Below are 13,317 nucleotides of genomic sequence, written 5' to 3'. Positions count from 1 at the left end.
TCCTCCCACAGTCCAAAGATGTGCAGGTTATGTGAATTGGCCATGCTAAATTGCCTGTAGTGTCAGGTGAAGGGGTAAATGTAGGGTTGCTCTTTGGAGGGTAGGTGTGGACGTGTTGGGCTGAAGGGTCTGTTTCCACACTAAGAAATCTAATCATCATTTATAAAAAAGTGGATTATATCTTTACCTCGGAATGATTAACTATAACTAAAACAAAAGCTGAACGTCATGAACCGTTAGCCCACTAATAATTAAAAATAGTTTCAGCCTCAAAAATTAGTGAGTTTGTATAGTATTTATTACTAGAACATTCTGTGTGTATTTCTTGTCAAGTTACCTGAACATCATTTGCAGGATTCCAATCGATATCATACAGAACCAACCGAGATGCTCCAATTAGATTTAATCCAACTCCGCCAGCCTTTGAGCTGAGCAGGAAGATGAAAGTCTGGCTGTGTTTGTTATTAAATGAATCCACAATGTTTTGTCGGTGGCTGACTGCGGTTTGTCCATCCAGTCGGGTATAGCTATACCCAAAACACTTGCACATTTCTTGCAGTACATCTAATGTCTGAGTATAATTTGAAACCAGCACAACTCTGCAATAAAGTTAAAATAAATGTTTAAGCAATGGTGTGCTGTCACTACCTTTCATTTATAAACATACTCAAGAACTTATACTAGTACAATGAATTTGTGCAAGTGTGAACTTTTAGAGAGAAATAGAATCCTGAATAAGAACTTTTAATGTTATGATACTGGTTAAATATTAATTAACAATATCTGACTTCCATTATTAGAATTTAATACCCAAGATCTCCATGGACTAAAAATGGTTTTAGTGAAGATAAATACTTACATAAAATTGTTGCTGTGATCACTTGACTAGATTTAGCCAAACTTACAAAACCATCAGTTAATAAGGACAATTTCTAGCTGAAGTCCCAAAAATACTAATCCGGGTCAAAAACTCTATTTCCAACCATCAGATAAAAAAAATACACATGACTTATTACTAAATTTCCTGGACAGGAGCTGCCTGTTAAACTTCGGGGGAGACCTGTTCAGGAATCCTCGCAGCGAGTAGGGAAGGTTCATCGTCAAAATCACCCCAACTGCAGCAGTAAGTGTTTTAAAATGTCTAGCAGCTCAGCCAGACACTCTTGACAGCTCCTGCGAAAGTATTAAGTATGTAACACAGGTATGGGGCTGGTATAGCAGGTAGCTGGGATAGACTGGCAAGTTGCAGTTGGGTAAAGGGGGAGAGGGGGGAAGAACAGCTGCTGGGTGGATGTATGTTTAAAGTTATTTGACAGATTGGTCTTAGGGAAGTGGTTCAGTCATGCACAGTGATGGGGGATAGGCACAGGATGGGTAGATTGTCAGGTCATCTCCAAAGGCAGGGAATGACAGGAGTGTCCAGTGGGGTCAGGATAACAGCTGAACAGTTTAGATTTCACACAGGTAACCCAAGGACTCTAAAAAGCTTTAAATTGCAACAGCCTTTATTTTCCAGTCCACAGACACCCTGCCATCCTCTTCTCTTCATATGATCACCAGTGTTGTGCTCTGAATGTTTGAGGCTATGTTTTCTTATATATCTAAGATTTAAAAGTTAAAAAAATTCATACTCACTAACAAGATCCTTGAAACTGGCACTCTTTTATTTTCAATCTGGTTAACAGTTTAATTGATGGTTACGTGCTAACTAAAGAAAATGCTGCCACCTACTGAAAGCGGCTTCTGTAGCCAATCACCCACCCTCCACACCTTGTTGTGACATTAACATGAATAGAAAGAATTTGGAGAGAAATGGCCCAGGAGCAGGCAAGTAGGACTAGTTTAGTTTGGGATTACGTTCGGCATGGTCTGGTTGGACCGAAGGGTCGGTCTTCATGCTGTATGACTCTATGACTTAATTTTATAGACGTCGTAATGTCACTGGGACCACATCGAAATACAGCTAAGATGTCCACTCAGCTCCCTCATGTGGCTAGTTTATCTACATCTCAACTTCACTATAATTTTTTTAACCAAAGATGTACACAAACTCTCTATCAAATTATTACCTTGAATACATTACAAGGAAATAAATCAACATTACAAACAACAATTTGCATGTATAAAAATGTTTAAATCAACCTGTGTAGGCATGTTATGGCATGTGAGAAGATGGGACTTGAACCCAGACCTTCGAGCGCAGAGGTAGGGACTATAACTGCACTACAAGATCCCTTACAACTTGCATTTAATGTAGCAAAATGTCCCAACAGTGTCACTGATTTAAAATATTTACAATGCTGCAGCTACAGGATATATCAAGGCATAAAAATATTCATCTGTGCAGTGATGACATTAATCAGAATGGGAAAAAATTAGAATTAACAAAATCAAATCTAAACGTAGGGATGATGGGGAGGTGGGCGTGAGGCTAGCTAGGAAGAGGAAAAAACAGAACTTGTGAAAGGTAGAGATTAAATTCTAGAATTGTAACTACACAGATCATTCAGGCTATCGAGCCCATGTCAGCCCTCTGCAAGAGGGGTTGAGTTAGCTCTATACCTTGGTGACTGGGATAGTGAAAAGAGAGGGGGTAAAAGGTGTTGTATTTCCTACGCTTGCATGGGAAGGTGCTGTGGGAATGGGGAAAAGTGTGTTCAGATGACTGAGGAGGTACCAGGATGTTGCTGAGGAAATGGTCCTTTTGGAATGCTGAAAGGGGAGCAAAAGGGAAGACATGTTTGGTAGTGGCATCATGTTGGAAAATGTTATTACAGGGACAGTCAAATAGAATTACATTTGTGTCTTTCATAAGAGAGCTTCAGTTCAGTGGCAGACACCATACTGGATAGATTCAAATTCAGAATTGTAGGAAAGATGAACATAGATTTGGAAGGTGACAACATATTTGAGAGAAAAAGGTGACTGGAGATAATGTAGTAGTTTGTAAGGACAATGGTATCCAGGGTAGGTTTTTGAGCAGAGAGGTAATGACATTAGGTTTAAAGCAAAGGGATACAGTACTTGAGAAGAGAGAATTGCTAATATGATTTAGAAATTGAAATTTCTAAATTTTCCAATTGAAATTGGGTGCTCATTAGTTTGATAGGAATAGGGATAGAGAAACAGAAGGTGGGTCTCAAGATCCACTTGGAGACAGCTGGGGGATGGGATAGTTACTGAAGAAAATTAGGAGTTTAGAGTTAGAGCAGAAGGAAATATTAGGAAATGTTTGGCCCAATGGACTAGGGGAAGCAAAGGAAGTAGCAGAGAATGGTCTTGATCTTTGTGATAAGAATATCCATCTTTTGTTGGAATTGATGAGAGTAGTCCAAGAAGTCTGCTTGTTGTGGAAAAAAAAACAGAAAGTTATTGGTGCATTCCAGGTTCAACCTTGAATTGTTATGAACCAAGGAAGCTTCAATGGTGTTTTAAGTAATTCAGTTAAACCACAGGCATTCATATGTGTTCTTTGGACTTAAGACTACAAAGTAAGTGGGAGAATGCTTGGGATGATAGTTTTATGATATTAAGGGTGTCTAAATTGTAATGTGTTTAAGATTAGCAAATTGTCAGCTGAAAGAAGTATGAGGAGTTGCGAATCAAAGGTTACATGATTGGAAACTTAAAGGTGTGGTGTCTAACAAAACAGACTCAGAATAAAAGTAAAATAACACTAAACAATTATGCTAAATCTAAATTTTATATAAGTTACATTAGATTTTGATTGAAAAAAGATGGTATGATTTAAGGGCAGCACAGTGGCACAGTGGTTAGCACTGTTGCCTCACAGCGCCTGAGACCCGGGTTCAATTCCCGCCTCAGACGACTGACTGTGTGGAGTTTGCACATTCTCCCCGTGTCTGCGTGGGTTTTCTCTGGGTGCTCCGGTTTCCTCCCACAGTCCAAAAAGATATGCAGGCCAGGTGAATTGGCCATGCTAAATGGTGTAGGGATATGGGAGGGTTGCGCTTCGGCGGGTCGGTGTGGACTTGTTGGGCCGAAAGGCCTGTTTCCACACTGTAAGTAATCTAATCTAACCACAATACTGGTTGAATTTTATTCTCAGAGCCTAAGGCAACAATTGAATCTCTCAATATATTTCTGTTTATTTATGTTTTCCAACAAATGCAGCACCTCTTATCAAAATAGGAAAGCAATTAATCAGAAAAACATGGACCAATCTATTCAATAGTAGCAGTAAAATAAAAAAAGAATAAAATTGCTGTTTAAAAGTGCCACAGATTTATTAAATACAGTTGGTAGATTTGTAAAAGCACACATTTGTCTAACAAATGTATTACTTCTTTATATAATGACACGCCACAGAGGAAACTTGCTGATAAAATTAAAGATCAAAGGGAAAGTGGCAGGATGGATAGCGTGTTCACGAAAAGGAAAAAATAACAAAAACAAATGTGTTTTTCATATTGTACCTTTCATGACCAATAGCTTACTTCAGAAATAAAGTCAACATTTTTATGCAGGCACATACAGCTGCCAATTTGCACAATGCAAATGAGTTGGAACGATTTGAATGCCCACGTAATCTGCTCTTGCTCACAACAATTATTCGAAGGAAGAATGCTGATGCGACAGGGTGAAGGACAAATTTTCTAATGTTTTAACAATAACTTGCATTAAAATAATAAAACATTTCAAGATGCTTCGCATAGGCAATATAAAACAAAATATGATTCCAAGCCACATAAATAGATGGTAAGTCAGATGGCTTACAGGTTAGTCAAGCAGTAGGTTTTAGGAATAAAGGGAAGAGGACAGGCAAAGAGGATTAGGGGGGATGGAATTCCAGAGCTTAGGACCTGGACAGCTAAAGATTCAGCCATCAGTGGGGCAAGTTTTAAAATTAGGAATCACATCTGAAAGATGGCAACTCCAACAATGCAGTACTGTCTTAATAATTCATGGAAGGTCAATCTAGTCAAAGCCTGACAAGGGACTCAACTCCACAACTAAAGATTCAGTGGCTACAAAGTTAATCTAGTGGTAGTTTTCAGAACAGAAGTTTTCAGAATAGAATATACAGGCAAAAGGAATATATTTGACAAACAGATATTTAATGAAGATTAAAGCAGAAAAATATGAGATGATACACTTTGGAAACAAAAATAAGAAAGCGAAGCAAACTGATAAAACATTAAAACAAGTTAAAAGAAAACACGACAAGAGAGAACAACGGAACAAGATAATGAGCAGCAGGACACAGGGAAAAGGAACAGGGGGATTTTGGGATGCTTGTTTATAGATACCTGTAGGCAATAGGACAAGCTAATAGGTCATTAAGACAGCATGAGGGACACTTCCTTTATTACTCCAAATATGGATTATCAGACCAGAGAGGTTATGTTGGAGCTACCCTTTGGTTAGGCCAAAGCTGCAATACAGTATGCAGTTCTGGTCATCACACTATGAGAAGGATGTGATTTTACTGAACGGGATTGTATTGGGATATTCACCAGAATGTTGCATGGATTGCAGCAGTTTAACTATGAAGAGAGGTTGAGGGGAGACTTGATTGAGTTTATAAGATTATGAAGAGTAAGGTCAGGGTTGATAGGAAGAAACTGTTCCCCTTAGTTGAAGGAGATGACAAAGAGGCATTTTTTTTAAGGTGAAGAGCAGGAGGTACAATAGCTCAGTGGTTAGCACTGCAGCAGATACCCGGGTTCAATTCCAGCCTCATGCGACTGTGTGGAGTTTGCAGATTCGCCCTGTAATATTTGTGGGTTCCCTCTGGGTGCTCTGGTCCAAAGATGTGCAGCTTAGGTGGATTAGCCTTGCTAAATTGCCCATAGTGTTCAAAGATGTACAGGTTGGATGGGAAATGCAGGGTTACAGGGATAGGGTGGGTGGGTGAGTCTAGATGGGATGCTCTTTAGAGAGTCAGTGTGGACTTGACGGGCTGAGTGGTCTGCTTCCACACTGTTGGGGTTCTGTGATTCTAGGTTTTTAAGGGATTTGAAGAAAATAAGTTTTAGCCAGAGGGCAGTGGGAATCTGGAATGCACTCCCTGGGAGAGCAGCAGAGGCAAGAACCTCACAACCTTTATAAAGGTTGATGAGCACTTGAAATGTCATAACATTCAGGTCAAGTGCTAGAAAAATGAGATTAATGTTGACAAGTCAGCATGGACTCAATTACTCTAAGTAGAATAGCAATGCACCTGAATGATTTAGATACAAATCACTAGATTGGCATTGTTTGAATAGAATCAATCACCCAATTGGATTAGGTTCCCTATAACGTGGAAGCAGGCCATTTCACCCAACAAGTCCACACCGACCCTCCGAAGAGTAACCCACCCAGACCTATTTCCCTCTGACTAGAGCACCTAACATTCTGGGCAATTTAGCATGGTCAACTCACCTAACCTGCACATCTTTGGACTTTGGGAGGAAGCCGGAGCACCTGGAGGAAACCCACACAGACATGGGGAGAATGTGCAAACTCCACACACAGTTGCCCGAAACGGGAATCAAACCAGCGTCCCAGGCGCTGTGAAGCAGCAGTGCTAACTACTGAGCCACTGTGCCACCTCTGCGGAGCATAAACCCATTGTGCAAGGGATTAGGAAAAAGGCATGTGAATGGTACTAAGTCACAATGCTCATTGAAGAGTTGATACAAGAGAGAGACAATGGGCTGAATGGCTGCTGATCAGAATGATGCATGGATGTGAGATGGCAAAAGTTGCGGGTTGGAAGGCGTTATTGAAAGAGCTTGGGTGAGTTAGCTCTAGTCTCTAACCTGCTCTTGGAGCTATTCCAATTCAGTTTCTGGTCAATAGTAACCCCCAGGATGTCAATGGTGGGGGATTTAGCAATGGTAATGCCAGTGAGCATCAAGAGATGATGGTTAGTTTCTGTCTTATTGGAGACAGTCAATGCTTGGCACCAATGTTACTTGCCATTTGTCAGCCCAATCCTGGATGTCACTGTATTTGGACAAGTACTGCTTCAATATGTGCAGCATGTACAATCAAAGCAGTCACACATTCAACTTCCACAAATTAAGTGCCAAGTTCATGCCCACCCACTTAACCTGTCTACACCCCTTTATAGATTATTTTGAGAGATCCTCTTGCCTTCATGCCTAGTTTATATGATCCACAAAAATTATAGCTCATTCATTTACTTTACCTTCACATCCTTCTACATCTTCTCTGCATCCTCTCCGGTGGTTCTATTTCTCTTTATAACAGGACAACCTAATACTCACATTGAGGTATGAACAAAGGTTGTTTCAGGTTTAGCATAACTTTGAATTTTCAATTCTCTCTCTTTAGAAATGAAGTCTAGTGCTTGGTTTACTTTTCTTATCATCTTGATTTGTAGTGCAACCTTTAATTATTGGTGCATTTGCACTCCAAAGTCCATTTGTCCCTCTACGCTACCTGGACTTGCACATTCAGATGAATAACTTACCTCTCTACACCTACAAAAAAAGATACTAATTCACATTTATCTGTGTTGAACTTCATTTGCCATTTATTTGTATATATGTTTTCCAGAGTTTCCATTTATCATGCGTAAAAGTTACAATGGGTGGTCAGGGAAACTCCATGGAAATTCTATCTCATTACAGAATGAAAATAAAATTATTTCAGGGATCTGGCACAGGCACAATAAGTTGAATGGCTTACTCCTGTGCTGTAAAATTCCATTATATATTAACAAACAGTCAGATAATCAAGTTATTTTCATTCTCTGGCAAGTTATGAAATATTATCAAAGCAATGATGTTAGGAGATAATCTTTTGAAGTTTTTAAATCAAGGAGAAAAGGAAAATAGACCTGTTCTTAAAAAATAGCAGTGCTGTTCGGTTCCGTACAACTGAAATGTTGTACAATTCAAATGTTGAAGCCTTTCCCTACCTTTCAGCCGAATTCTGTTCATGAATGTTTGCCAAAAGATCTATCAATACTTGTAGTTTCCCTGAATCCTTTGCAGTGAATGCAGATGGTTCATAATTTATTGGAAATATCCCGGTCAGATCATCATAAGGGCTGCTTTCGAATTGATGGTCAAAATCAGTTGTCTTGCAGAGATTTTCCTTTCCCTAAGGGAAGAGACAGAAAATAAACTACCTCCATTTATAACACAAAGTGTATACCAAAGTCAATTTTCATTAATTTCACAGTAAGTGTCTGCTCCAAGTTGTAAGTTTCTGCTTTACGGTTTGCTTGTGCAAGCTGGTTGAATATCTGCCTTTTATTAATAACTAAAGGATAATGCTGATGTCGTTTGATACAATCAACTAATTGTTCTCACTTACAGCCTGTCATCATACCAGTACTAAAACTGATGCACAATGTTATTCAACTCTGTGGGAGACACAATCTTTTTGGACTGATGGCCTCATAGTTAGTCAAAAATACCACTAATGTAGCCACTGCATATTACAGCATGAAACATCTTGCTTAATCTGTTGTTCATTTTCTTATAAAACTTTGCCATTCCAGAATAATTTGAAGCAGAAGGGATACTTTTCAGGTAGAAAAATATGGCCTTTCCTGATTGGGAGGGTGAACAAGCCTGAGCAATTTAACAGTTACACTAATAACCAAGTTAAGGTAAATTAGTCAAGCTTATAGTGTGGCTTGCTTAGTTATTTTCAATCAATCTGTTCAGATATGTCACACCTCTGGTAGGTAGGACTCATACCTGAAACATAGAATACAGGAGCAGATGTAGGCCCTTCAACCCTGCTCCATTCATCAGTAGGATCATGGTTGATTATACAATTCAGTACCGTATTCCTGCTTTCACCTTATATCTTTTGATCCCTTTAGTTATAAGAACCATATCGATATCTTACTTGAAAATCTTCAATGTTTTGGCTTCGAGTTTCTATGCCAGAGAATTCCACAGGATCACCACCTCCTATGTGAAGAAATCTCTCTTCATGTATGTCCTAAAAGGCCTACCCCTTATTGTTAGAACCTTCTGGTCCAGAGGTAGGGACATACCACTGTATCATAAGCTCATTCATGGGTGCTCAAAACAACATTCATTCATAAGCAGGAACACATTCTCTGCTTAAAAGAAAAAGGAATATGTTTAACATTTGTGTCTTCATTTTTGTATCACTTGGAGTTTGGGGACTCATAGTCCCTAGTTGCTTTCCCCATGACAATGCTGTGGTTAATCAGAGTCAACTTGGCAACTAATCAGCACAGTTTTCCCATATATAAACTGCTGTGATTTTTTTTGAAATTTGGCACTTTTGCATTGGCCTGATGAATGTAAATCAAAAAGCTTCAGCAAAAAAAAAAACTTTTTTCAGCAATATTCAAGGTCTGCACAACCAAGCAACTGGCATTATGAAGCTGTTCCTTTTAAATAACATTCCAGCTGTTAAAGCATGGAGGAGTAAATGTCAATAGCATTAACAAATTCTGCTCCTAACTTGACAGTGTAGTTTTTGATACGAAATTGAACTTTATGAGGCTGCAGTTAGTGCCATTATAAGGATATTGTATTTGATGCTGACACACGTACATTACAACAAAAGTGACAGGATTTTATGGGAATTTAAACAGCTGATTTCATCTCCTTTAGCCAATAGCATCGAAATCAACTGTATTATCTATTCTGTCACCTAAGATTATGCAACAATACAAAGGGTAGTTCAATTCTACTTATGAACAATAGGAGACTCCAGCAGAAAAGTTAACCCATTTAACCCAGTTTTTCCATGCTTGTTTTTTCCTCTGGGAAATTCTGAAAAATCATCATTTGAGACAAAAGTTAATGAGCACTTAAAGATGCACTGATAGTGAGAAGCAACCAATGGATATTTGTTTTGAGGATAAGCCATGTTTTACCAATGGTTCACAGAACCTATGTCCAAACAGATAAATAAAGGAATGCAGTCACTGTGATTTACATGATCTTTAGATAGCATTTGATAGGTGCCTTATAGGATACTTATTGCAAAAAATCAAGTATGTAATGTAAAAGAAAACCAAAAGTATAAAATGCAACTAATACTAACTTGGTGTTGGTTTGCAAACAAAAAGCAATGAATTAAAGTTGCAATGATGGTTTATCGTACTTTTTTTATTATTTAGCAACGTGAATTACCAAATAATTACCAATTACCAAGATGATGGCACCAGCATGGCAGCCACTTCACTTCTTTTCTGACTCTTTTTGTCTTTTACTTCGTTTTCTTCCCTTTGGTGGTGGAGGAGGGGACAACTCCAAAGAGGAGAGGGGCCAGAGTAGGATTCTTGGCAAGGCGGGACTCCTAGTTGTAGTGGGACCGGAGCAGGGATTCCAGGCGTTGGCGAGTGGCAGCAGTGTGGTATGCCAAGAGCGAGGACTCAAGGCATGGGCGAGGTGGCAGCTTCAGCACAACTGCTTTAGTGGAGCTAGGGATTCTTGATTGTAGTCGGCCCAGATCAGGGATTCCAGTCTTTGGTGAGGCAGGGCTGAAGCAGCCATGGTGTGGCATGCCAGGAGTAGGAACTCCAGGCATCAGTGAGGCGGCGGCGGCAGCAGCAGAGCCACAAACCCCTGGTTGTGGTAGGCCCAGAGCAGAAAATCCTGGTGGTGGCAGTTCTTGGTTGTGTTAGGACCAGAGCCAGGGTCTCCTGGTTATTGATGAGGTGGCAGCAACAGCGGAGTTGGGGACTCAGGTTGCATGGGACCTGGCATCGGCAGCCCATTGGCTGGGTGGGCCCAGTGATGAAGAGGTGGTGTCTGAATAGTGGTAACTCTGATGCTGACGGGTCCTGCGCAGGTGGTGGCGCTGGTGTCATTGGTCGGAGGGCACAGGTCTCCGGATTCACAGTAGAGACAGTTTCAGCTTTGCCTTTTTATTCTTAAGGTATTCAAATGGAATTGGATTATGGCAACAGTTGAAGCTTTTTACTGTATTTTACCATGTTGTTAACTGTGGAGTACAAGTGGCAATAAATCATCATCATTCATTCAAATTATCAAATTGTAATTGCTTTTGAGTAATAAACTTTGTTCTTTTGTCAGCAATACACTGACAGTGTACATGTTTTGTTTTATTCATTCCTAAAATATGGGTGTCACTGGCTGGATCAACATTTATTGGCCATCTCTAACTGCCTTTAAGAAAATGGATGAGCGGACTTTGTAGTCCATTTGCTATAGGTATAATGCTGTTAGGGAGAGAGCTCCAGGATCTCGACTTAGGAACACTGAAGAAAAGCAATATATTTCTAAGCCAGAATGGTGGGTAGCTTGGGGGGAGGGCAGAATTTTGAAGGTGGGGGTGTTCATTCCCATGTATTTGTTGTCCTTGTCCTTCTAGATGGTTGTGACTATGAGTTTGGAAGGTGCTGTATAAGAAGCCTTGGTGAATTTCTGCAAGGTATCTGGTAGATGGGTACACACTGCTGCTACTGAGTGTTGATGGTGGAGGGACTGAATGTGTTGGAGTGCATTCAAGTGGGCTGCTTTGTCCTGGACGGTGTCAAGCTTCTTGAGTATTGTTGAAGCTGCACTCATGTGAGGAGCATTGCAACACAGAAACGTAGAAAATAGGAACAGTTGTAGGCCATTCAACATGATCATAGTTGATCATCCAACTCAGTATAGTTCCCACTTTTTCCTCATACCCTTTCATCCCTATAGCCCCAAGAACTATATCTAACTCCTTCTTGAAAACATTCAATGTTTTAGCCGCAACCACTTTCTGTGGTCAAGTTTTCCACAAACTCACCACTCACTTGTTGTCTTCTCATCTAAGTTCTAAATGACCAACCCCATATCCTTAACTTCTAAAGAAAACGAACAAACATACATGATAATTTGAATACAACACTGACATAGAAAAATATAGCACAGAACAGTCCTTTCGGCCCACGATGTTGTGTCAATCTAAAATAAAATACCTAACCTACACACCTCTCAATTCACTGCTGTTCATGTGCATGTCAAGCAGTCACTTAAATGTCCCTAATGACTCTGCTTCCACCACCACTGGCAACACATTCCATGCATTCACAACTCTCTGCGTAAAGAACCTAGCTCTGACGTTTTCTCTATACCTTCCTCCTAATATCTTAAAACAATGACCCCTCGTGCCAGTCAATCCTGCCCTGGGAAAAAAGTCTCTGGCTATTGACCATGGCTCTCATTACCTTGTATACCTCGATCAGGTCACCTCTCTTCCTCCTTTTCTCCAGAAAGAAAAGCCCGAGCTTAGTCAACCACTCTTCATAAGACAAGCCCTCCAAGTCCAGGCAGCATCCTGGTAAACCTTCTTTGCACCCTCTCTAAAGCCCCCCTATCTTTCCTATAATAGGGCAACCAGAACTGGACACATTATTCCAAGTTTGGTCTGACCAGGGTCTTGTAAAGTTGCAGCAAAACCTCACGGCTCTTAAACTCGATCCCCTGTTAATGAAAGCCAAAACACCATAAGCTTTCTTAAAAATCCTATTCACTTGGGTGGCAACTTTGAGGGATCTATGCACTTGATCACCAAGATCCCTCTGTTCCTCCATACTGCCAAGAATTTTGCGTTTAATCCTATATTCAGCATTCAAGTTCAACCTTTCAAAATGCATCACTTCGCATTTATCCAGTTTGAACTCCAGGAATGAATGATGATTTATTGTCTCTTGTACTTTACCATGAACCACACAAAATACTCTCCCTTTGCCCAGATGAATGCAATTTTAACAACATGCAGGAAGTTCAACACTATTTAGGATGAGGTTGCCTATTTGACTGCAGTCCCCATCCATCATCTTAACCCTCAGTGCCTGAACCCATTCAATGTGGTAGTAGTGGGACAATCTAAAAGTAATAAGAACATGGAGGTTGTTGGAGCTGTATAAAACTTTAGCTGGGCCACAGCTGGAGTACTGTGTGTAGTTCTGGACACCACACTAGAAAGGATGTGATTGCACTGGAGGGGTACAGATGAGATTCACCAGGATGTTGCCTGGGTTGGAGCAGTTCAACCATGAAGAGAGGCTGCACCAACTCATATTGTTTTCTTCAGAGCACAGTAAACCGAGAATGGGACCAGAATGAGGTGTATAAGATTATGAGGGGCATGAACAAGGTTGACAGGACCGTCAGAACATTCAAGGCTATGGGCAAAGTGCTGATAAGTCAGCTCAGACCTGATGGGCTAAAGGGCCTCTTCGGCACTGTATGACCAAGTAGCAACTTACTAAATGTTCTGGGAAACCTTGCAAGTCTCAAAAGCTATTGTCCAGAAAAACAAAAACACTAAAGAGATCATCACTTGGAAGCACCCCCAGGATTCACACCATGCTGATTTGGAAATATATTGCTGCTTCAT

The 13,317-nt window shown here is 40.2% G+C and overlaps 1 protein-coding gene across 2 annotated transcripts in view; it reads right to left on the bottom strand.

Annotated features, from left to right (window-relative positions):
- Positions 1–13,317, bottom strand: part of rad54b (RAD54 homolog B) — a 209,963-nt gene that overhangs the window by 25,064 nt on the left and 171,582 nt on the right. For both annotated transcript variants that reach the window (XM_072570219.1, XM_072570220.1), the window contains 2 exons: positions 7,895–8,079; positions 338–599 (listed from right to left, as the gene is read on the bottom strand). In XM_072570219.1, the coding sequence (XP_072426320.1) occupies positions 338–599; positions 7,895–8,079 (447 nt within the window). The remainder of the gene's footprint in view (positions 1–337; positions 600–7,894; positions 8,080–13,317) is intronic.

Source organism: Chiloscyllium punctatum, chromosome 5, assembly GCF_047496795.1.
Source record: "Chiloscyllium punctatum isolate Juve2018m chromosome 5, sChiPun1.3, whole genome shotgun sequence".
Taxonomy (NCBI): domain Eukaryota; kingdom Metazoa; phylum Chordata; class Chondrichthyes; order Orectolobiformes; family Hemiscylliidae; genus Chiloscyllium; species Chiloscyllium punctatum.
Note: the sequence above shows the minus strand (reverse complement) of the source record. Positions and strands in the feature narration are given on the sequence as shown.